Here is a 26,390-nt window from a genome sequence, read left to right on the forward strand (position 1 = left end):
CGAAGGGTGAGTGCAACTGTGAGTGTGTGTTCAGAACTTACCATTTGATGACTGACCAGAAGATGTGGACCCCATCTACGAGGCAAAACATGCTAGTCTTAGAAAGACACCTTATACTAAAACAAACACTATGTATGAATGAGTAGGCATATGTGCATACAGCGCACCTTGGGTGAGCGTGTCCTGGGTAAATTGACAGAGTGTCGCAGCCTTTTGATGGCCTCTGTGATGGCTTGGGTCTCCACCTCATCCAGAGCACAGCACAGGTTCTTCACAGTCTGTACCACACGGTCCACTGTCTTATACTGGGTGCTCTGAATACAGAGATGGAGCAGGTTGATACAGCAGAAATGTTCATGCCAGCCTGTTGTAAAAGTGAGATCCCCCTGATGTGTACTTTTGTTTTCAGCTTGTCAATAGTCAAACCCATTGTTTAAGTCAAGAACACATCAGGAGGCCTCTGTTACAAGACTACCACCAACAATACATCAAACAGATTCTCATCTAGCCAGCCTGATGTGGCATTTGAATAAACAAAGCTCAAAACAACATTACTTTGCACGATATGATTCTGTTGTGGTTGACTCGAATAAATCCTGATGACATCATCAGGTTTAAGTTGGTCTAGGGGTGGGGGGGTGTACAGTACTGTAGGTCTCCATTATTACTCCAGTCTGTATTTAATTGCTCCACAACAACCCAGACTGGCTGAAAACAGATGTGCCATTTCTAGAAAGCCAGCACTTCAATAATGACCTGGTTTACTAACATTTATATGTGAAATATTGGAATCAACACAAAACCTTCATGAGATCTGAAAACAATATCTGGAGTCTTTCATGACACTATGCAGTAAAACATTTGAACAGAGTAGGGCGCACATTCTGTGGATATATACCGAGCTGGTTGACACATTTGTACAAAGACTCCCAAAGGGAAAGACAAACAGTGCACAGTGCGGTGGTAAACTTCCAGACTTGTCTTGATTGTTTTATGTTTTCCGTAATAAAGATCAAAATAGTTTTCCATTCTTTTGCTGAACTTCCCAGACCTGCAAAGGGACTACGTGTACCTCATTTTGTAGGCAGATGTTGACTTGATTGTGATAGCCTTCCAAATAGTCAGCCAGGCCTTGTCTGCAAGAACAGAGAGAGAGAGAGATTAGTGAGGAATGACAGGAGCACTTTCAATACATGTATATCAGTGCTAATCAGATCAGGACAGAATGTGAAAAGTTTACTTTAGTGAAAAATAACTTGAGACCTCTGTTAAGTCTTTAAAATGTTTCAGTATAATAAAAATTACAAAAAGAAAACCAAACTGTGCAGGTAATTTAGAGACAGCAGAGAGAGAGAGAGAGAGCAGGAAGAAAATCATGCAAACTAAACTAGACATTTATCTAAAACTAGGTAATTCCTTTGAAGACCTGACTAGAGATGCAACTAAAAGAAAACAATAAAATACTAAACAGTCAATGGAGTCTATCATGTTTTGCAGAGAATTTCTTCAATAGCAAACAAATTCTTATGATTTATAACTAGATGGTCTTTCATATATTTTCAGAATCAGTGCAGGACCCTCATACCTAGTGACAGTCTCCTTATAAGGCCTCTCCACCTGGCCCAGGTGCTTCTCTAAGTCTATTGTAGAGTTGTCATCTTCCGCCTGAGGGAAAAAACAGTAAAGATTTACCATCCACGCACTGAAGCTGCCAAGAGAACAGGTTGCTTGCACTCAGTGAGATCATTATAAATTGCTGAGATCATCATTTCACCAAATGGCAATGATGTGCTGTCAGTTTCCAGCAGTTATAAAATTGCATTATTGCACAGTTCAGTAAAAATATCCTATAAAGTTCACATGAGCTCATATGTTAGCTCGATATAGTGACTTACACTGCGTGCCAAGTCTCTTCTCATGGTGGAGTGAGGGAGTAGCTGTAATGTGATCTCATTCTCCCACTTCCTGCAGTTCTGGACGTACTCATGGCTGCCTAGGCTGTGTTTACTGTGGCACGGGGCAACAGAGAGGCAAGGTTATGAAAATCGCATTATACGGTATATTAAGGATAATAACAAGCAGTTAGTGAAAAAAGAGGGAAAACACAGAGACTAAGAACTCATTTATTGCAGTGGATTATCCATCTTAGACCATGGACACTTACCAGAAATGTAAAATTATATTAGTCTACAGTTTAGGGCAATTCACAAAGTACATGAACAAAATGGTGTTGGCATCATTATCATTTTTGTCACTAATTTTGTTTGAGAAGGTGATGAGACTGTCTTGTCGAGACAAATTAACACCCCCCCTCGCCTATTCAGTATCAAAGGTTTTCTATGACATTGCTGTGTGATAATACCCACAACTCATGTCCAACATAAACTTTAGGGCTGCTATTTGGCTCTGAATTTATTGGATCACAGTCAGAGAGACGTTACATTGTGAGGACAAAAAAAAAGGAAAAAGCATGTGTATGAGGCATTAGTTTGCTACCGTTTCAACAAGTTCTCACTGGCGTGGCTGTCTCTCACTACATTATATTTTAAGAACAAACACTACCAACATTTGGGATTTGGCAGATGTTACACAGATTCAGGCCCAAACCTGAAAGTGCTGCCTTTACTGTAATTACAGGTGTAGCAATGAAGTAATTGCTGAGAGCATCTATGCATCCACGATAATCATGATTTGCAGGTTTTTCTACAATGGCTCTGAGCGCTTTAGTTTCAAAGTTTTCCTTAAAGTAGCAGAAAACAAAATTCAAAACGCAAATGAGATCTCTAACTGTCTCCATGACTACTACAAGAAGTGACAAAAATAGATAGATATATGTATGATAATGTAATACTTTATGTGCATTTTTAGTATGGCTGGTCCAAGGTTGTAAAGATTAGTGAGTGTATGATTGTACAGCATTGATCTGCTCAGCAGTTATAATCACAACAGATTAAATATTCACTTGTGAACATTTGGGTGTACTGGGCCTTTAAGGCTTGGTATGGTGATAACCATTCCCATGTAGCCCAGATTAGAGGGAGAAGAGTGGTGGAGGTGGGAGTGGAGCGGGATATAGAAACATCCGCAAGGCCTATTTGTACAACATTTTGGGGGGATGCCAAGTTTAGAGTGATACAGAAAAAGACAGAGTGAAGCAAGAGAGACAAATGGGAGAGAAAGGAAGGGACAGAGAGAAGGTGGCTTAGGAAAAGATAATTAAATGAAACACATTATTAACAAAAAAAAAAGCTAAGTCAGAATGGAAAAAGTTTCTCAGGTTTTGAAAATCTGCAACATAACAGGACTTGCTGTGTATACTCACTTCTGCAGCACTTCCTCCTGGCCACAGACTTTGAGCAGGTAGCTGGAGAAGTCGACCTGGTCCAGGTCATCGTGGACCCAGCAGAGGGTTTGACTGATCAACAACTCCACTGGAGAACTCACTGAGGAAGGAGGAGAAAGGGATGGAAGGATAAGATAACAGAGACGACAGTATTGGAGGGAGAAAGGGAGGGACAGAGGGTGATCAGGGATATTGATGGAGAGAAGGGGAACCACATGAGACCGATATGAAGGGAGGGGCAGGGAGAGCAGAAAGCCAGAGAGAAGGGAGGGTTGGTGAAAAACAGATATGAGAGGAAGAAGAGAGTGATGGAAAGGGAAGAAAAGGAATGATGGAAGAGAGCAAAAAAGAGAGAAGACATAATGAAAATGAGGTCAAGTTCCTTTAAACCAAAACAACTACACAACATACTGTACCCCAGCAACTACTGGGAAGCATCATGATGCAAGGTTTATCGACAAGAAATGGCTTTGTGGTGGTTCAAGTCAAGGCACCTCCAACACCATATTCCAATTCACCCACACATATACAAAGTGCATTTGAGGGGTCAGAGGTCAAGGTTACATTTCACCCATAGAGTCTTGATGAGTCTTAATGAGTCCAAATGACCATGTAGAGTTTCAGTGGCTGTTAACAGACACATATTTGCTGATGTGGGAACTCAAGACCTTACAGATGTTGGAATTTCTCTCCAACCACAACCTGTCCAGCTATATTTTGAACGTCTCTAGTTTCACTTCAAATCAAACCTGTTCTCAAATCAAAGAAATAACGCTGTGTGCTGTGTTGTGGAATGATATCAAGAGGGGAGGATTTGGGGTCAGCTCTAGATGTTTATGTACGCTTTGATATCTGATGTGTCCAGCCAAGACAAGATTGGGTTGAGAGTGTAACCTGACACAAGGCAGATTATTCTGCTGTTTGGCTACTTCTACAGAGGTTTTGGCACCCTCTTAACCTTGTCTGTACATAAACACAGGCAGACAGATACAAAGACAGAGACAGACTCTTCACATACAGACACAACTAACGTTTGGACTAAGCACACACACTCAGGTTACTTATTAGAAGTTCACATAGTCACACAGGGAGGGAGACCACCCTCAGCTCCAGCAATAACAGACCTCCACCCTTCAGAGGAATGGCGTGTCTTTTCTTACAGCTTAGACCAATAGCTTTAGCTTCACAGTCTGTGAAGAGTACCTGTATGGTGGTGGTGCTCACCGGGTGTTTTACACATACTGTGACTGTTTTGTAACAAAGCAATTAAGACAGGTCACGCCTCGTTTTGTGAGCGCTCAGAGGTGGTGAGGGAATTCCCAACAGGGAATCTTTGCGGGCATCAGTTAAAAGAGGAGGAAATTCCTCCATTGCATTTCACACATTGTTTTGAAAGGTACTAGCAGGGTCAAATGTGGGCAAAAATATTGTTAGTTGATTTGACAAACATATACAATAACCCTGTCCTAGGTCAATTATGGGGACATTTTATACACTTAAATTCATTTCCTGGAGACTTATTCTAACCCTAATCCTAACCCTGCCCTAACCTTTGCCTAATCCTAATTTTAACCACTGACCCGAAATCATCTTTTTTGGGGACACACCTTTTGTCCCCAATTGGAAAAGCTATGCCCAATTAACTGGGCCGTATTCACAAAGGATTTTATCTTACTACTAAGAGTCTTCCAAAGTTACACTAAAAGTTTTTAACTAAAGGTTTTCTCCTAAGTCCTCCTCCCAAAGCTGCTGTGACCGACTTTTAGTAAAAGGAAGCGAAGACTCCTAAACCATGAGCTCGACTCCGTTGCTACAGCTGACGTCAGTTTTCATGGACGAGCTTCTTTGCAGGAACCACAGCGATTGGTTGATGAAAGACCGTCTGTGCCGGTGAAAATGCATGCGCACACCCGCAGTAATAATAAAAAAAAAACCCACTGAGAAATAAACGAATACAAATTAAATAATAATGGATTAGGTTCTGTTTACAAAAGTAGTGCATTCCCCAAAATGCATCTGTATGATACTGTTTGTGTCGACCCGGGAGAATTTAATTTTACTATAAAAACTTACATTCAAGTCTCTCAATGGAAAAACAAAACAAAATCGAACCTGTCCTAGACGACCTAACTAAACCTAACTGGCAGCCTATTAGCCACAGTCTGTTGTAGCTGTAACTGTAATGAAGCTGTGGTCCCAGCTGTGGGTTGAAGTGTGTGAATATTCCCCTCTCCCCCACCATGCATGTGACATCCAGCTGGAATATGATCCTGTCAAACAACTGCCTCCGGTCACTCTCCATTAAGATCCATGACTCGTGTGTAGATCCGGGACACTGTACAACAAGGTGTACAGCTGTGCAGGCAGCATCCAATACAGCCTGTGTGCTGATGGTGTGATTTTTTTTTCCTGTTTACAAATACCTCTTGAGATGGTGCAATCATTTTTACATGCTTACATCTCTGGCACCGATCACAGCAGGTAGACCGGCTTTATTTCTCTGTAGTTGTTGAACATCTAAAATAAGTTGAATGAATTGTCCTATGATGTCAGGTCAGAGCACATTTATTGTTTGGCGGATATATCGGCTTTTCTCTGTTGCCAAGTAACGTAGCGTTGCCAAACACTTAATTTCCGCTCTGATTGGGTTGTTTCAGTTGGAAGATGTTATTTAATCCGTCACAAACTCCACAACGATCATTATTCCCTCGTGGTTGAGACGTATCTTTTAAGTAATTCAGCATCGTGTAAGGTTTCCAAAACACTGCGACGTGGAATGACAGCAGCCCTTTTACAATTCTTTGTGATTTGGTCTTAGTGAGTTAGGAGTCCTCTCCTCTACTTCTCCAAGACTAAAGAGCTAGTTTTGGCATTAAGTGGCTTTGTGAATAGCTCTTAGTAAAAAAAATAAAATAAAATAGGAGTCCTAAAGTTAGGACTGACACAACCATTATTTTGAGGAGTTTCTTCTAAATCGGCAAGTTAGGAGCTACTTTTAGCCTTAAGATGCTTTGTGAATACGGGCCCAGGTCTTTAGTCTGAAATTTGTCTCCAAAGGTAGCCTATGACAGAAAGAAACAAACACGTTTCTACGGACTACTAGATTAAAAAGGGGGTGCTAAATAAATGCACCCACAGTAACTCTTCAATAACTTCAATAAATAATGATAAGTAACCTTTGTTACGAGTGTCAGGTCCAATCACTGTCCTACAAGATGTTCTACCTCCTACAAGACAGTGGTTGGACCAATCACGGTCTTGTAGGAGGTAGATAGGAGGGCTGGTGAGAGGTTAGAATAAAGCCATTAGTCACTGAACGCTTGTTAAATCCAAAGGGACTGACATTGTAAAGAAATAAAAGAGTGATGATTGAATTCCTCCATGACTCAGAGCAAACTGAGATTTCTGTCAGACACAGATTCAGAGACAAAAGGAGACACGTAGAGGCAACAGGAAAACCATAATTACTGTAAATCCTACAGAACAATGTTACAGTGTAACAGTGAAGCAGAAAATGGGAGTTTAAGGCTAAAATGCATGTAAATTCATGATCAAGGCTTATACTGTAATAGCTCCCTGATGTTAAGGAATGATCTCATGTATACTTAACATTTCTCACTTCAGCAATCTCACCACTTGTACTGTTACTGCTGAACTCTCACCTAGAGCTGATTGAAACTACATGAACGCAAACAAACATGCCGTCCTTGACAAGATAGGAATGCATGCATCATTCCTTTGAGTTTTTTCATGCTGCTTTTTAACATTTAATTTAATTTAATTTACAGTCTCATCCAAACAATGCAATTTATTAGGATCATTATATTTAAAAGGTTTCACATAAAGAAAACCTTAAATATAGCACGTTTCAAATTGTACAGTAGCATTGTTGGCATTAAGCCAAAAAGTGAAACTGCTTTTAGTATGACACATAATCATCACCATTTAATGCCAGAAGACAGCACCAGTACCAGCACCTCCTGCATCAACCTCATCACATGTGAAACAATTCAGACAGAGTGAATGTACATGTACATTGTAGGTGTAGGCAGACTGACGTGTGTTGCTGCTTTGTACCAACTGTGTGCATTTGCAGTAGTGTCCTTCTCCACCACTGTAACCAAGTCAAATTCCTGCACATTCATAGTCCTGTGAGAATGAAACGATACAGGGAGTAGGTGAAGTTGAAGAAATATGATGGTGTTCCCTCCTCTCCAACACCCTCTTGTCTGCAGACAGTAAAAGCTCCCAGCATTTCCTTTGTTTTTTGCCACACAAACTATTTTATTTTATTTTTTTAAATTCGTCTCATTTTATTTTCTCTGCACCTTTTTTCCCCATAAATACCCATATTTTGTTTTTCTCTTTATAAATTGCCTTTCCCCTTTTCCCTCGTCTCATTTTTTCCCTGACTTTCTCCCTCTGTGTTTCTGTCTGTTCCTCCTCTCCCTTCCTCCTCCTCTCTGCTGTTCCTCTCTCTTTTGTATTTCTCTCTATACATTGCTTTCTCTCTCACTCCCTCCACCGCCCCTTCTAAGCCACAGTGCGTGAGGAATCCCCCAGAGGTTAGAAGTAGTTCACAGCCAAGCCCTGCAAGAATCAGGCTCTCTAGGAAGAAGGTAAAGCAAAGAAAATCACCAAGGAACAACAACAGATATATTTCTGAACACTCTTTCAACTGTTGGACAATATTACAATATTCATTATGCTAATCATGTAAATATACATCATTCTTTACACAACAATTTTTTTTCATTATTCCTTTACTCATAATTACACGAGAGAGAAGATAGAGGGTTAATAGAAGTTGTGTGAGAGAAAAAGTGAGAAAGAAGGGACAAAAGAAACAGAAGAGAGAAATATCAACAGGGAGAGTGAGGAGGGCAGTGAATGTCTTATGTGTCATAGTAATGTGTAGTCTCTGAAGAGATGAAATGATCAAGAGACTCAGTGGGACAACAAAACAGGGATAAAGAGGTGAGAAAGATGGATGAGAAGATGCTGCAAGGAAACAAGTGTGGAGGAAAATACTGTGATGCAAGCAAAAGGAGGGGAGAAACAAGAGATAAAAGGGGGGGAGCAAAAGTACAAACGAAAAAGAAAGAGAGAGAACAAGCAAGAGGGACAAAGAGAGAGAAATGCAGAATGAGAAAAAGGAGGGGAATGCAAAAGAGAAGTTCCTGCCCTGTCCTCTATCTCTCTATTGTCTATCCTAAGCTTTGAGTAGAACTGAAGCCTGTTGTTCCTAAGAGCAAAATCATGTCCAACCAGAGGAATCCAAACACCAACTATGTGGGTCAACACGCTGCTGACAACAGAGGAAGTCAACCAGGAAACATAACTAGACATCATACTAGGACAGAAGGAAATATACCTAGGAGGTGACCTAGGAAGCATAGGGGTTAAAGGAGGTTAACTCGGCAGAAGCAGGAAAGACGAGGTAAACTTGGAGTCAAAGCAGGAAGCTAGGAAAGTGCTATTAGAGTGTAGAATGAGGAAAGCAGTAAATATACTTCCTATAGGTTGTTGCTGTTGTTGAACTGGGCTTTTCAGAGTGGTGCCTGGGTCAGTAGGACAGTCCATTACACACACACAGACACACACACACACACACACACACACACACACACACAGAGACACACACAGTGGCCCAGTGTTGGTCCTCAGGGACCCAGATAGACAGTGGTGCACTTGGTCACACAGTTGGGATAATATGTCTAACAAAAAGCCCTCCTTATTGGCTGACAGCCTCCACTGTGCTTGGCTTCACATCCCAAAGGACATGTCAGTCACAGTGCTTGTAGTTTTGTGTGTGTATAATGAGGGGTTAGCCAATAACAGCTCCCAAAACACCCGGGGACAGAAACCAGAAATCTTAGTAGGCCCTTGGAAAAAAAGAAAAGAAAAAGTAAACTCCAGTCCCTTCTGCCCAACATGGCTACTCCATAGTGAGGGGACAAACCTTTATTTGTGCAGAAAAAGGAACGTAATGTACTTCCCACGACAGAAAAAATGAAAAGAAAGAGAAAAAATGAGGTGGGGAGGGGGTGAAGAGTTTGGCAGCTGTGAATGTCGTTTCCTCCTTCAGAGTTCTCTTATCTGCAATCTGAGCTGTTTGCTCAAAGGCAAAGGGGGTACAAGGTTTCTTTTTTGGCCGACTTTAAAGCAATGGTGGTGGTTCCATCTGTATAGAGGATTTTCGGCACTTCCTAACGTCAGAAGATTCTTGTCATCATATCAAAAGTTAAATTACAAAATGTTGTTTGTCCATTCTGGAAAAAAAAATGGGTTAAGTGCAATATCTGCTGTGTGCTCTTCTTTAACCCTGTTAAGAGCTGTTTCAAAGATGGTTCAGATTAAAGACATTTTATGACCATGAACGCTTACCGTCACAGGTGAAGGTTACAGGCTGCTGAGATTCAGAGATTTCAATAGAAACCTTGACAGAAAAGCTGTTGTCACCTCCACCGTCTCTCTGGGTGATGACAGGGCTGAGGACGAAGCCGGGGTTGGTGGACATGTCACCATGAGGGAATTTGGAGCGCAGGCTGGAGGGGGGGGGGGGGAGAAAACCACAACAGAAACAGAGTCAACACTTTTTTTCTTCCATATTTCAGTTTATTTTGCCAGAGCAAACACATGAGGTGCAGCCAGGGCCAGGCTGCGCATATGGCTCAGATTGCTTGGATGAGACTACTGGATACAGCATGGGCAGTACAACAGGAAAACTGGAAGGAGGGGAGAAAGAGAGGAGGAAGAGCAAATCTGAATAGATTACTGCTGATATTTGCATTATATGCACATAGAGAAGGTTATACAAATATTTTGAAATGTGTTATTTCTACCTAATCAAAACACCCCCCTTGCACAATAACCTATAGCTCTGCCTGTGATGTTGACTCTGTGATACTGTTGGCTTGAGTAGTTGGGAGGTTAAGAGATGATGAAAATGATATGAAAATATTTAATTTTTTTTTGAACCCTCTTGTGAGAGGTGAAGTTTCTTTTTAATTCCAAACTATGTAGAGCACGTGTTGACCATTACATGTGCAGGGATGTTGCTGGGCAAGCGGTGGGCGTTGACACAGTTATCGTAATGTAAGTGGATTCCCAGAACGCAGCTTCATCATCACTCCACCCAAACTAACTACTGGAGTGAGAAATTCTGTTCAGCCTGAGGAAACAAACAGAACTGCAAAACATGCAATTACTATATGTCTAATATGTGCGAAAATTTGTACATATGCATTTACACACACAAACGCGGGAGAAAAATGTGCTTTTTCTCAAATGCAACATATTTTCAGCCCTTCACACATAAATGCATCATAAAACAATCTCACCCCAAACAAATATACAACACAACTGTTTCAAATAAGTACCTTATACCAAATTAATATAATTTTTATATATATAATAGTTAATATACCTGTATCAGGAAAGCCCAATCTCCTGTTTAATGTGAGTTTGAAATGTGTTGCATCTAAAAATGCCATGATTAAATCTGCAATAACCGATTATTTGGCCCCTTAGGGAGGACAGGAACAAGTTGTGAACATGACACTGACATGTCATCACTTTTTAAGTTGGTTTGACAAACTACTTGCTTACAGATCCAGCAGGTACAGAGTAACATAATCAGTCTTTTGGGGTTGTGTCTCTGGCCACCTGATGAATGCAAGTCCAATATTAACTCTTATTTTTAGCTCTGTGTTTGGTCTCAACCAACTCCTGAAAGAAATATCTGGCTCATTAGTTGCTAAATGCTCCATTATGTTCACCAACTTGTCACTAACTGTGTCTGTCTACCATTTGGTGCTGAGCAGGTTCTTAGAGCTTCTTCACATGAAGACAGCTGCGACTAAAAACGACACTATGAGAGCGATGAGAGGAAACCAACAGTAAAAGTGCAGACAAATAATCAAGGAGCTGAAACTCATTATGATGCTCTGTAAAGTCGAGGGGAGCTGCAGATTCAGTTGATAATTTTCCGTAGCTTTATCACTACAAGCAACCACTTTCACATCGCAGTTTGATACATTGTTAGAAAAATACAGATTAAAGCTGCTTTAATGTCAGAAATGTTATGAAACACTCAAGCAAACAAGCAAAGGAGGTCAATCATAGGTAAAAGAGGGCCTTTATTTTCATGCCAGTGGGAAGGATCTTACATTGCAACGTCTTCACAGAAGGCGACTACCTCCAGGTTTTGAGCATCCTGTTCCTCCAGGGCAGCATTCTTCACCAAACCTTTTCCTTTTCCTTTCTCCTACAGAAGCAAAAGAGTCAAACACACAAACACAGACACAGTCAGGGAACCAACAAAATACATATGTACAAATAACATATTTACATACATCAAACAGGAGCATGCCAGATGGAGGCAGGCAGGACACAACGACAGTGACTGGCTGTGTTAGGTCTCAGTGATAATGGAGTTTGTCATTTATAGAGTGTCCAGCACATATGAACTCATTACATCAGTTTAACAGTACTGGCTGTGGACAGTGAGGCTTAAGGTCTTTATGGTGATTTGTGTTTAGGGGATGTTGAAGGGGCAGTTTTATTAAAAACACCTCAGAGCTACGAAGCCTACCGAGTGAATAAATATGTCAGCAAGGACACAATGAAACACAGTCTGAGGTCTACGGCCATTTATGCCTCTATCTCTTAAATTGTAGCATTAAAGCATTAGTTTAAGTTTAATTAAACATCTTCATCAAATCAATCTTTTACTCTTAAACATTTGAAGAAGGAGTTGAAAGAGTTGTAAATGAGTCTCTTTGTCTCTCAGACACAGACACACAAATCCTGAGACAGCTCCCTTGGGAATTACTTTAAGAGATTCCTGGAGGCCAGCCTGCTACCGGGAACTCGCAGTTACACTCGGCTTTTTACAGCTGTCTGACTGCCAGTGGCTGAGGAATGTGCTTCCTGTGGCACAGGAAATGAGAAGTGAAAGAGCCCCGCCCCTTCCTTTGCCAGGCTCGGAGCTGTCTGCAAAAGCGCTCAGTCATGGCTTGGAAATCTGGGACTCTGACATCATTCCCAACAAGGGAGAGAGAGGTTTGGAGACAGGGCAGTAGCGGAAAGGAAGAAAAAAGAGAGAGGGTGAAAAAATTTTTGGAATGTCATTAGAATGGTTCGTTTCCTCCCTCAGAGATTTCTGGGAGATTTTGAGTTGAGAGTTTTTTTGATGAACCCAGGGAGAATAGAGCTCACTTTTCATGTGCAAAGACACTGAAACTAGAAAGACTTTCTGAGGGTTGTTTTTCTGCAACATGTGAGGTCAACTTAACCTCTACATTTCTTAAAACAAGACTATGTCAAAACCTTGGCTGGACTGTGTCGTAGACTAGTTGCAGAAGAAGTGTGCTTGCGAAGGGAAAGCCAGACCTCGCACTCGGAGGACAATAGTAATGACTCTCTTCTACAAAAAGTGTCTAAGGTTTGTCCAAAAAGTTGCTAGATTTGTTGTTATGGTCACTGCATGCCGGGCACTGAAAAGTAATAAATCTAGCAAGTTGGTGCCAAGTTCTCAATGCTGCTTGTTTGCACCAAATCATTTTGAAAAAGCAATGACCAGTGGGGAAACACCAACACTTGGTCGGCCAACCAGCGATGCAACCTTATCACTCAGTCGGTGTTTAAAGAGTATAGAGTTGTACTTGCAATACATCTTGAGGGTTTTATACAGTCTCACTGGTGATCACCCAGTGCATAAAGGGCCCAGTACTATTTGTACATGTTCTTCTGTCCTCAAATTCATTATGTTTGGAATCACACCTCAGCCACCAGGTCCCATCCTCGACAGATTAGCATTTCACTTAGAATGTGTCTGCTTTAGTTTTAAAAAGTAAAGAAAATCAAAGAAAACTCAAGTTAGGGCTGAAACTAGCAATCATATTCATTATTGATTATTCTCTTTGCTAGTTAATATTGTGCTGATCGATTAATCAATAAATTGTTCCAGCTCTACACAAAATGCCGTCTAATGGTAAATGGACTGCACTCTCATTCACACACACACACACTCACTGATGAGTGTACATACACTCTACCACTAGGGAGCAACTTGGGGTTCAGTGTCTTGCCCAAGGACACTTCAATATGTGGAAAGGAGGAGAGCAGGGGTGAAACCGCCAACTCTGTAATTAGTGGACGACCCTCTGTACCTCCTGAGCCACAGCCGCCCCAGTCAAATAATTCTGCTCCTTATAAACTAGCCCTGGTGTGTCTTGGTGGCCTTGTGGTTATGACATATACCATATAACCACAGCGTCCCTGGTTCAATTCCATGAGGGATCTTAGTTGCACTTTGATTCCCTTTCTCTCTTCCTTGTTTCCAATTCACTGTCACTATCCAATAAAGGAAAAATGCCAAAAAATAAACTTAAAATGAAAAAAAAAAAAAAAAAAAAAAAAAAAAAAAAAAAAAAAAACAGAATGCCAACCCTAATTATGGAGATCACAGCATCCAGCAGGTTAATCCTAGATATCATTTAGACCATAACTGTGTAGCCCATAGAGCAGAGACCTCTTGTTCAAAGCGCTAAGCTGACCTGACATAACACCAGGAGATAAAAATCTCTAAGTCAGCATGGAGCTGGGAAAAGAGGCCAAAGCCCGACACTGAAACACCTGCATCTCCAGAGGTTCCTGCCTGAACAATCTCTTTCTCCAATTTTCTAGATTTGTTAGCATTCAAAATGCAGTTAGTGGTTCAATATGGGTGTTTACAGATATCGATCTAACAAACACCAAAATGTGTCATAAGCCTGTGTTTGTACAAAATTGAGAAAAAACATTTAAATTATTGATTCAATTTTAGATCGTTATGCTTATGTGCATGAATCTTGGTTGAGGGGAAGATGAAAGAGAAAAATCAATACACAGAGAGAGGAGAGAGAGACAGGGAGGGAGGGAGAGAGAGAGAAAAAATGAGATAAAACATTAAAAAGCCAGCGAGAAGAGACTAACAGCACATTAGCAGTGTTTATGTTTGGAGTCAGGATTGCTTCAGCAAAAACAAACATGGGCAGATGATCCAATGAGGCCATGTTAGCTGATCACCGCACTACACGGCACACACACACAGACACACACATACGCGCGCACACAGACACACACACAGACACACACACACACACAGACACACAGTGGGACAGGCCCATCTTTGTTTCACTCTATCGATTTTGTTGAATGCAGACAGAGAGCTCCTGGTGTCTGAAGTCATGGGAACAGCTTCATATGATTCACACATTGACTAATCCTTCATCCTTCCTCTGCTTCTTCTGAAGTGTAACAACACTGACTGTAATACCAGGAACACATTGTACAAGACACAGGAAGATTACAACCCTAATGACGGCTGATCTTCAGGGTCGTGGGGAGTAAACTGTGGAATGTGACCAGCAGTTTGATGTGGTCAGTGACAGAAATCTGAACAGAGATGACTATAATCCACAAAAGTCAGTTCTAGCCTGTGTGATGCTGAGTCTTTTCACAGAGTTTAGAGCCTTTTAAATTCTTTTTTTAGCCTTCCAACTTTTTCTCATGATGGATTTCCTCGATACATTTTTCCATCCATTTTCCTCTTTTAGACAGATAAGACATGGAACTTGTCAAGGGTTATTTTTCCACAGTCCAAACCTGCTGCGAGTTGTGATTTAACCGTTCTGACAAATGTCTACACTGGCGAGATTCAAGTCTGGAAAAGAGGCTTTTTTGTCCTGGTTGTCCTACATCACCACATTCTGCTCCAGAGTGAGACATAATCAATTATGAAACAGAATGACACAGATGTAAAACTATTTTGCTGTTTTTCTAGGACAACTTAACTTCGTGGTTGACTGAAGAGAACTGTTGCACAACTTTTTAGACATTGAATAATGACCCATAATTTTTTTTCTTTAATGGATATACAATATTTTAGACATCTGCTTTTCAGCTGTAGCTTGTGTTGAAGACTGGGAGAGAGGGTGTCATTATGCTTCAACTCAAGTGCCTGTCAGATGGTCAAACAGCATCTGAACCCCCTCCCCTTTTAGCTTTCTGATGTCAAAATGGGGGGCTGCATCTGACATGTTTGGGAAGTTTTTCAAAGTGAAAATTTGACAAGCACACCCGCTTCAGATGTGCAGATGTGAGAAAGAGGGCTCTCAAGCTCTTTTTCATTCATCAAACAATTACTTCTGTTAATTTTCATGTGTGCAGTCAAGTGCACCACAGCGAGTGCCTGTGAGGAAAGTCTGCTTGAAAGATTGCCCTACTAACCCCGTTTGTATGATTCATCTCGCCTTTCACTGAGACTGCAGGTTTTTCATCCTGCCACAAGAAACAGCTATAGACACTGTTGCCTTCAAATGTGGTCGAGCTACACGCTGTACCAACTAGCTAGTTTTGAGCAGACCCGTAACTGGAGCCTCATGCAGCAGCAGGTAAACCATGTGGCTACACTACAGAACATCTGGGACATCTCGACTTTACAGGTACCCAGTGAAGTTTTTGACCACTAGTAATGCAGAGCAATGGTCTTATGAGTGGATACCTGTTATGTTAGCATGCACGTGCATGCGGGAGACACGATACATAGCCTTATCAATGGTTTCACACTATTCATCAGAGGTAGGTGGTGGTAACGTGCCTAAAAACACAGCAATGAGCCAGCAGAATGCAGAGAAGATGCTGCTAACTAGTAAGCATGGACTTAAATGATGTAGTTATCGAGACGTTAATGAAAAACAATTGTCTTTGCAAATGTTTTATAAGAAAGGAAATGATTCAACACTTTTGTCAGACCTCAAGGACACACATTTTGTGTTTTAGTGTCCAGAGGACACTTTTAACATATTGGAAGTTTAACACTTGTCATTTTGCAGCATTTTGCCTCTTGTGACTTTCAGATTCCCTTTTCCAGCCATTTGGCACTTATGTAACTGTGTTTCGTTCCCACAAAGTCTTTAATGCTTTATTATAAAGCAAACAATATAAATCAGTATAGTGGTTTATATATAGCAGAATCAAGTTAAAATATAATGCAAGAAAAAAAAAAGAAATATTTATATTATTTATATTCAAAAGGTCTAAATTATCAATCTTCTAGATGATTTAGTGTTTATCAACCTTATTCACATAATGACTTTCAAAGCTCATGTTATCAAGGTTTTCCCTATCTGAATCAAGGCCATCGGGCTTCTACCCTACATCTCCCAATGCCCTCAAGCTTCTGGCTGATAAATAAGGTCAGATATTAAAAAAGAGCTGTGTTTTAGGGAAAATGGTGGTGTTGTCCCTAGAGTTTAACAGAACAGAATGTGGTGAGTTTGAGTAACTTTGTGGTGCCTCCCACAGGTCACAAGCAAGCCTGAATGAGCAGATGAACAGAACTGAAAGGCTTAACTAGCCACAGCCACGACTGACGGGTGGTAGTAATTCCAAGCCAAACAGCAGTATTGAGTTTCGGTACAGATCTAGACATCAGACACTTCCTTAACTCTCTGTGTCAGCCCAATGAAAATTACCCTAGGATGTCCACAGCAAACCTGCACCACTAGCCGCTATCGATAGCTTATTGGCTAGCCCGCAGATTTTCAAAATCAAGAAGCTGTACAGCAACACATGATGGTTAGTTAACTGCACTCAAACTTCTCTTAGCAGATAAATTAAACTGCAGCGCGTATCAGGGGACAGCGTTCAAGATTTTACGTTTAATTGAGGCGTTTCTCTGACATTTAACCTGCCAACTTCCTGCAAATCTCAACTACAGTACAAATAAATTGCACTACAGTTGCTCAAGGCTTAATTTTACAATATAACTCTGTGTGGGAAATGCTGAGTGATGCTGTCACGCTGATCCAGCACTTACTGAAGAGATGAAGATTGATTTAATGTGCTGTGACTAATCAGCAACTTCTAACTGTCAGCTAAAACATTTTTGGCTGTATACATGAACAAGCTTTTCTCAAAACTTTGGACACAGCTTCATCGATGAGACTAAGTGCCTCTGAGAAGCCCTGTGGTTTACATCAGAGGAACCAGCTGCCCTGAAAACACAAATCAACTTCTTCTTTCGATTAGGAAGCGAGGGGTGGCTATCTAGCTCACTTCCTGCAATGGACTGAAGTCCCTGGCTTAATAAACTGTGGTTCTAGGGACAGACTGGCTGCCAAATACACACTTAATTTGCTATTTTGTAATTGGAAGAGATTTCAGTTCAGTTCAGTTTTTATCACTAAAAAGTTAAGACACAAAAACCTCACTGGTATGTTTTTCTCCAAAACATTTCCTAATTTCACATATTCCCTTAACACTTGGTAGCAAGGTTTTTATTATGTGCATTAGAATCTGGTCTATACCTGCCTCCTCAATCCATCTTCCTCAATGCTTCTTTGTTTTCTGCCAGTAAACAAGGTCAAAGGTTACGAGACACAGAGCTGTTTGCCCAGTGAGTCACACATTTAACTGGAATCCCTGCCACATCCCTGCACTGCAACATCCTCAAACCCTGCAATCTGTCTCGTGGAACAAAATTTACAGAGTGTTAAGTGCACTGCAGCATCTCATACGTGTGCTTAAGGTGCAATTAGACAATAATAAAAGAAAATGGGGCAGTTAGTCTAGAGTGGGATGGTGTGTGGGTGTTAGTGATGTAAAAGAGCCCCTGAAGGTCTCCGAGTCTGCGGAGGCGAGAGAAATTTCACTGTGCATGTGGTCGGAAAACGGTACAGAGTATGCTGGCATACTGTAGAATCACATACACAGTGATCTTGAATCACAGCACATGGTCAGACAAAAATGAGACTGCAGGTCATTTTCAAGAAACAGTGGAAGAACAAACAGTCTTACACATGCTCGACCAATCTGCAATGACTGAATCTAACTGACAGGTTTATCAGCTCATTACATAATTATAAATGTGAAAAACTGGGATTGATTTATGCCACAAAGAATGTAGTCACAATGATGATTGGTCTTATACAATTTCAAACAATCAAATCTGCTTCACATTCGCTACACTTTTCATTTCTTTGCAGATTAAACTAAGTACATTTAGTTCAGGTTTGCTGATAACTGACTAAAATTCTTACCATTTCTTCTCTGGATTTGTAGATCCACTACATGATCCAAATACAAGCAACACTGAATCAAGTGGAACTACAGTTTGTGAGGATAAGTAATATAACTCTGTGTTGTCTCCGACCAGAAATGGCGACGTAAGATAAATGACGCATAGACTTCCAGTACTGCTTTGCACACAGTAAGAGCCAGGTCTGAACAGGCATTGGTGCTGTGAGGCGTGACGACTGAACTGTAGATAGAGGTATTTGTTTGACTTCTGATTATCTCTAACCTACAGCTTAATATCCAAAGGCCGAAGCAAGGGATTAGTAGCCAGGCACCACTGGCAGTAAGTGAATGTAAGGTGGGAGACTGATGGAGGGGGGAAGAAAGGGAGAGAGAAACCAGTTAAGTGACAGAGGTGAGGAAATGAACTGAGATACTGTGAAGACAGAGGATGAGATGGTAACAAGAGAAAAGATAAAGTAAAAACAAAGTAACAAAAACCTCAAAGTGAGAAAAGTGAGAGACGGAGGAAATGAGAGACAAATAGATGAACAATGACTAAAAGAAGAGAAAGAGAATGACACATACAGCAGAGGTGGTGTGACTACACGTTCGATTGCCCGGTTCTGACTAAGTCTCCATTCAAGCTCATTTGTTCCATTTTACACCCCTCTGCCCACCCTACCACTTCTTACAGCACACTACTGCCAACCACAACAAGGCTTGGCAACTTCAGGCAACACTCATCACGGAAATAACAGCATTGAAAAACAGTTGGGACGCATTATTGCAAGTGTAACAACACAGCAAATAAATAACAATCATGCCAAGGGCAATGCTGGGCAAATTCTGACTTTTTGCTGGTTAAGTTTGTCTTCTTTTCCACCCACTATACAAAGGGAATATATAGTTAAAGGTTAGGTTTCATGGGTACATCAAAGTAAAGTGGTTCCCATTAACTAAAGCAATTCCCCATAGGCTACTGTTGCTATTACTGATAATACTACATGCTAAGTCAAGTTTGGACTTGAACTGACAATTAACACGTGCAACATGTTTAAAGACAGATAGATAGATGGATGGATTTGACCACATTTTTCAAGATTATGGCCTAAAATCTGACCATGTTTGCTTCACCTAGGCTCTAATGAAAAACTGTCTGCCATTTTCTTTCGAGTCATGTCAATTAAGAGATGCAAAGATGCATGCCTACATATAGACCGTACCTGTTTACACAGCGTCATTTGTAGAGCCTGACCGATATTGAATATTTGGGGCCGATGCCAATATTAGGGAGTAAAAAAATTCAGATATCAATATATCGGCCATATATATATATATATATATATATATATTTTTTTTTTTTTTTATTATTTAACTTGAATGAAACACCGGAGCATTTCCACTGCATTATTGTTTCTTAATAAAAAGTATTAATATCAGCGCATATCGGAGAATATATGCGTCGATACCCATACATCTGTGATGCACCAATATCGGCCGATAAATCGGCCAACCTATAAATTAGGCTCTAGTTATTTGCATAATAGAGTTATTTGTATGCGTTGTCAGCAATGAAAGTACACACTCAGGTCAGTTCTTGTCGAAGTACACTTACTGATTGGAAGTCGCAGCCTCAAAGCAATAAAGTAATTGCTTTAGAATCAGCTATAATAATTGTTAAGTGTAATTACATTATAAACAGCTCTGGGCTTCTTAACGGCACAGTTTTTAAAGCAAGCTCCTGTCAGATTTACATTATATTAACGTCCATGATTGATTTTTATATGTCCTCTAGGTTTGGTTTTCTTACACAGCTGATAAGGGCAATGCTCTTTTGTACCTGGCTCTCGTACTGTATCTTATTTAAATAAGTCTGCATTTTTAACAAAAGTACCACACAATTATAAAGTACATTCTCTACCAAGATTTACCTGGCAGAGGCAGGTTTTAAGTCTGATCTGCAAACCATTTCAAACCACTCAGCAATCTATAACACAACTCCCTACTTTGAAAAATGTTCTGCAGCAATATAAACACATATGTAGACAAAACAAAACAAAAGAACATTGGTTTGGTCTTTGGTAAAGCAAGATGAGAACTTCAGGGCACTACAATATTTTAGTCTTTCTTGGGAAGCAGGGCCAAACTTCAAAAAACCTGCCTTCAACTGCGCCGTGTCGTCACTGTGAATGGATTGGCTTTATACATGTGGCCCATGCAGTTGACTGTGGGAAACAACCATTCTGATTTGCTATGTTCAGCTTTCAGTGGTTTAGTAGCTTCTGTTTATTATAGTCTCTGGGTTTTAAGTCTAGTTTCACCCTAACTGTTTTCTGATTGTTCTCTATTGCCATGCTGTTTGAGTTATAGCTACTGTTATTGCAAATAGAAAAAAATTACAAGCTGTTGCTTCAAATTAAAAACTTTCCAGCCACAGGCTATTTAGAAGCAGGTACAGAGAGTATGCCTTATTTGCCCACATTACAGGATCTAGTCAGACTTGCACACAGTACGGCATGAAACACGTATCCAAAAATTATGGAAATACAACATCTCATTCTCCTAAAATGAGAGTTGGCACAGGAACCTATGAGGACAATTTGTGAGGTCATTCTGGTATTGCTGTACGGCACAGGGGAGCTGGACCAGCTTGTTCCTGTTTATAACAACATGGGCGCTGACTGCCAGGCAAGCAGATGGAACAAGGAGAGCAAGCAAATGCACATACCAGCTCTTCCTCACATACTCAACTGCAGACATGATAGATGCAGATGAAAAAAGTGACAGTATAGAGGGAAGCATGTGAAGAGCACTGAGCTAAAAAGGTTCAGGTTACACACAACACAGGAGTCTGCCCAGCAAACACAGGCTTGAACCTAGACATAACATATAGGCAAGTGTAAACAAACACCGTTTCATCCTTTCAAGGGAACAGACATTCCTCAACCCTAGAGACACAGCTGAGTGTAAAGACAGGAAAAGTTGCCTTTGATGAGCGGCAAAGTATATGTCTGTACAGTCCTTAACATTGACTAGAAAGACCTAGTGGCACAACATGTTGAAACTGCCCTCAGTTGGTCATGTTTATAACTTTAATTTTTGACTGCACTGTACAGTAATCTTTCCATGTTCAAATAGTGTCAAATTTCCTGGTTTTTAGCTGCCGTGGGGAATTCTGGAAATAAAGGCCTTGTACAGTCCTGCAAGGTTAATTATCACCCTGGCGTAAGAAACATACCACAGAGACCAATTGTTTGGTCCTAACAGAGAAACACAATGAACAGGAAGTGGAGGTCTTGAGAGCTGCAAAAAAAACTGATAGAGTGTCCAGCAGAATAGCCAGTCAGGACTTTAAAAGTATTCTGGATTGTTTTTGACCACTAGTGGTAATTTAAAGAAATACCTTGATGAGAGGGTCCCAGTATTGTTTGCATCTTGTATCTTGACACACATGCCTCGAATACAGAGGTGACTGTACTATACATATAGTGGTAATAGATATTGACAGCCAGACTGCCCCTGTCCAAACATCCTAAAGGAGCTTTTCACTTCTGTCACAGTATCTGAAAAGCAGTTCTGACTAAGCATAGAAGAGCTTTCATTTTCAGGCAGGAGATTAACTACTTCTTTGTAATCCGACTCCCAGATACTGAGTGAAGAGCAAGACATGTGATAACAAATTTGTTTTTGTCTGGTGGGCCTCAGCATGGCCACACTGCTCTACACTGAAATGCTTGTCCTGTCTTTCCACCTCAGCTCATAGCTGCCAGCCAAATGACAGATGGTTGCTTAGTTTTAGGGAAGAAAAATAAGATTTAGAGGCAACAATATACCATGCCACTTGCCCACAGCACTGTCCCAAATTAATGTTCTAAATATTCATCACAAGAAATGAGATCATTCATGTCTGCTTGGCAAAAATAATCACAAAATGTGGTTGAAAGGAAATTGTGGGGTGAAACAGTGGGTCGATCACCACAGTGAAAAACTTAATTACAGGGAGCACAAGTAAAGAGGATGTTGTGCTTGTGCTCCTAAATGACTGAAGAGTATACATGCAGTTGTAAGCAGTATGTTTATGAGCGTTTTGGCTAAACAAGAAGATCCACCATCGTCTCTTCTGACTAAACTTTACTCACACTGGGTCATGTTATATAAGCTGTGGTTGTATTTAATCATTTACGCTGCCAAGCATAATTGTATCAATGCTGTCAACAGTGTGCAAAGACACATTGCTGTTAGTAAACTGACTTTTCAGGGTGGCAGCAGACCAGCAGGTGGAAAGTTGAAACCCACCGGTGTGGATAGTAAAGTATGGTTGAGGAAAATCAATGACCAACACTGCCAAGCACTAATGTAGTTCCACTGTTTCAATTTAACTGTTCAGTGTCTAAAAGCAAAAAGACGAAGTGAAGTGTGCAGCCCCCAGATATGTGAATGTCAAACACAATGCCTAACAGCACAGGATACAGGTGTAACTAATAATGATTGAGCCAGTATTCATAATACCAGGGACCTGGGAGTAGTAGCCATTATTAAAGCCCAAATCTATAAGCAGTTTTTCTCTATAACATTAAATGACAAAATAAGCAACAATTTAAGTTCAGGAAAAGACCATTTAACACAAATATCAGTTAACCTGCTTCTTTAGAACTGGGTGGGTGTTGGTTGATCAGATTTAATTGACAGTGGTCTGACAACATTGGCAAACAACCCAACAATTGTTATCAGATCATGAATCATTTATTGCCAACCCCTGATCATAATATATTATGTGTACTAAAGTATATGACATCACCTTTTTCAAACTCAGCCCTACCCACTTCAAACCAGTAAAAAGAGCACAGACAAAACAGCACAGAAATTCCTGTTGTTAAATTTGGAGGACAATATGCTTTCATGTTTGAGCACATTGCTAATAGTAAAAAGGTTACCAGGGCCTTTCATGTTAATTTATTTCCTGTTTTGTCACACCAAAATGAGCAGCATGAAAAGGCCTAATCTCTGCAGACTTTACCCGATATCTTAAAGGTAAGAAAACATTTATATTTTTTGAACATTTACATGCAATTGTGATCCTACCTGATTGTTTGGTTTGTGCTGGGAGGAGGTCCCTGGGATGTTGAGTGAGTGACTCCTAGTGACAGCAGCTCCTGTTGATGCCCTCCGTTGCTGTGAGCGAACTGACAGTGATGCTTTCACCTCCAGCGGGGGGCTGCTGCTATTACTGTTCCCCTCTGTCTCAAGCACTGCATCCCAAGGATCCCCTGCAGGAGTTCCTTGTACTGTCTGTGCGGCACCTCCTGATGCCAGAGATGTGTGCTCATTCTCAGCTTTATGCTTTGTAAGAGGGTCCAGATCCAGCCAGTCAAAGCGACTGATACCAGATGATTCCATCCCTGCTGGCTGCTGGGGTGGTGGGTTGGGAGCCAGAGAAGCTGTGCCCACTTGAGAGGAATCTAGGTCAGTGCTGGCCGATCTGCCATTCTTCAAGTATTCTGAGGTGCTGGCAATCTTGTCGAACAGTTTGGCCATCTCTGGGTCCACGGCTGGTTGTGGGAAGACCATGCCAGCAGCAGGCTGGATGGGAGTGAAGGCCATGAAGGATGCCTGCTGCGGTGGCAGGGCCATGAAGGGCGGCATGGTAGGAGTGAAGCCATTTTGAAATGTGCCTGGTTTGGGGAATGGAGCAGAGGGGAACATTGGGGTGGGCTGATGGGTGGGAGTGGACACACTGGAGCTTGATGGTGTGGACAGAACAGGTGTCCACTGGCTGCCCTGGAAAGGAGAGGAACTACAGGGATGGCCTCCAGGGTAGGAAGCACTGAGGTTAAACCGCAGCAGTGACGAGGGGCGGGACACTTTGCTGTTAGCCCCAAAGTTTTCATCCAGTAGGAGCTTTTCAAGTTCTTCATTGGTCAGTTTGTCCACATCAATATCCCTGAACTTGTCCTGCTCTGCCTGCTTCTTGGTCTCTGGGAAAACAATGAGGTCTTTTTCTGGTCTACTAGTACAGGGTAAAGGTTGAGGAGCAGTAGTGGTATATTTAGATGGTTTTGGTTTTGAGGAGGATGTGGACGTTGCATATGAAGATGATGTTGATGAGAAAGCTGAAAGAGTGTGTCTCTTCTCCTTTTGCAACTTTGCTAAAGCCTCTTCCTCCATCCGGAGGGCTTCCTCTTTACCCACAACCCCCTTTGGCTGGGGGACATCCAGCTTGAACCCATTACCACTTGATATCTGGGCCATTCTGTCAACTGGAAGGTGCCATGAGTGTGACGGCTTTTAAGTCAGGTGGCCCAAAATGTTGCGGAGCAAAGCTTTAAACACCTAAAACAGAGTGGGGGAAAAACATTTGGATAAGTAAAAAGAGGTGGTCAAACAGGTTCAAAGCAAACATTTAGAAATGTCTTTTTTTTAATGATATACAAGCATTTTAGGATCCCCATATCACTGCACAGCTATGGGTGTCTGCTCAAAGGTTAACTTGATGAAAATACAATCTGTATCAAATCATGTTTACTGTGCAGTAGCATGTCCAATGCTAGTCTATGTATTATACATATTGCTGTCAATATGAACTGACCCTTATCACCCTGCTGTACCAAAAACCAATGGTCATTAAAATGAAATTGAAGTGATACAGGGCCTTTGACACCAACTCTTAAACAATTCATGGAGGAAACTCTGTAAAAGCTTGTTTAAATATATCTGGATATCACAAAGGTAAATGATGAGTAGACCGCATTTATATTGTGCATTCCTTTGAAAAAACTATAGTGTGCCTCCCCCACATACACAGACTGATGCAAGATGCTGGGGTTCAGTGTTTTTGCTCCAGTCCACATTGTCATAAGGTAACCTGCTCTTCCTGCTGAGCTACAGGCAGCCAAAGCTCAGCTTGTTCATTAGGCTCACTTGTTAATTGGCAGTTCTTCATCTAAAGCTTCCCTAGTCCTTGTATCCGTAACCATGATTTGATTGCTTATTGATTGGCTGCCATTTGTCACACATGCACAGCCAATACTTGTACTTGTTTTGTAGTCAAGGGCATCAGTTAGGTCATACAACTGGCACAGGCTACATTAGCAGGTTTGTTCATAGTATTTAAATCAATTAGCTCATACACTCACTGACAGCAAGCTCTCTACTATTACTGCACCTCTATGTTGTTCACCTTGACATTGCACAGTGAATATTTCAGTTTTTGATTAATCAGCTGGGCTGACCAGTTAACTTACAAATGTGTGAGCTCCTTTATTTTCATTATCGATTAATCTCCCAATTAATTTCTCCATTAAAAAGTTGATTGATTGCTTTATGGAATATAAGAAAACACTAACAGATACGCATCATAACTTCCCAAATCCCAAGGCGATGTCATCAAAGTGCTTGTTTCTTCGACCAACCCTTAAAAACCCAAAGTTGTTGACAAACAAGGGCATCTTCCCTTCTTGATAATCAGAACTATTTATGGTTAGCTTAAAACAGGAAGGAACCAAAAGTATCCCACATCTATAACATGAGAAAAACATTGCTGCAAACAGTGTTTTGTGACCCTAAAATGACACAGCGCCTTTTTCAAAGCAGCCATTCATCGAACGAACAGCCCCAGGGTTGAGTGAGTTCCTTCTCTCCCCAGGCGTCACCGGCCTCTCCTGAGCTTCCCCTCCCATTGTGGTGAAGGCAGGCTCTGCTGGGGCTCAGGCTAGCCTAGCACTATTGTGCAGCTGAGGAATTTGGCATGCTAAGCAGCCCGACGGGTCTCTCTCTTCCTCTGGCTTTCTCTCACTCTGTTAGCATTATGTTAGTACCATGGCCCAAGATTGTCTTATCAGCTGTGCTAACACCAGAAGGCAGTGACAATGTGGCTGCATTCATTAAGCATTTGACTAGGAGAGCTTAGTGCCAAAGTCTTCCAGGAAAACAGCTAGGGGAAACCAAATGCATAAAGAGAAAGGTCATGATCTTTTGGTGC

General features: G+C 41.1%; 1 protein-coding gene across 2 annotated transcripts in view; it reads right to left on the reverse strand.

The window, feature by feature from the left end:
* Positions 1-26,390, reverse strand: part of pik3c2a (phosphatidylinositol-4-phosphate 3-kinase, catalytic subunit type 2 alpha) — a 48,277-nt gene that overhangs the window by 19,141 nt on the left and 2,746 nt on the right. For both annotated transcript variants that reach the window (XM_056387662.1, XM_056387663.1), the window contains exons 2-10: positions 23,495-24,742; positions 11,515-11,612; positions 9,731-9,891; positions 3,323-3,443; positions 1,896-2,007; positions 1,586-1,665; positions 1,073-1,136; positions 168-314; positions 42-75 (exon numbers count right to left, since the gene is read on the reverse strand). In XM_056387662.1, coding sequence (XP_056243637.1) covers positions 42-75; positions 168-314; positions 1,073-1,136; positions 1,586-1,665; positions 1,896-2,007; positions 3,323-3,443; positions 9,731-9,891; positions 11,515-11,612; positions 23,495-24,661 — 1,984 coding nt within the window. In that variant the 5' untranslated portion in view covers positions 24,662-24,742. The remainder of the gene's footprint in view (positions 1-41; positions 76-167; positions 315-1,072; positions 1,137-1,585; positions 1,666-1,895; positions 2,008-3,322; positions 3,444-9,730; positions 9,892-11,514; positions 11,613-23,494; positions 24,743-26,390) is intronic.

This window comes from Seriola aureovittata, chromosome 10 (assembly GCF_021018895.1).
Source record: "Seriola aureovittata isolate HTS-2021-v1 ecotype China chromosome 10, ASM2101889v1, whole genome shotgun sequence".
NCBI lineage: Eukaryota > Metazoa > Chordata > Actinopteri > Carangiformes > Carangidae > Seriola > Seriola aureovittata.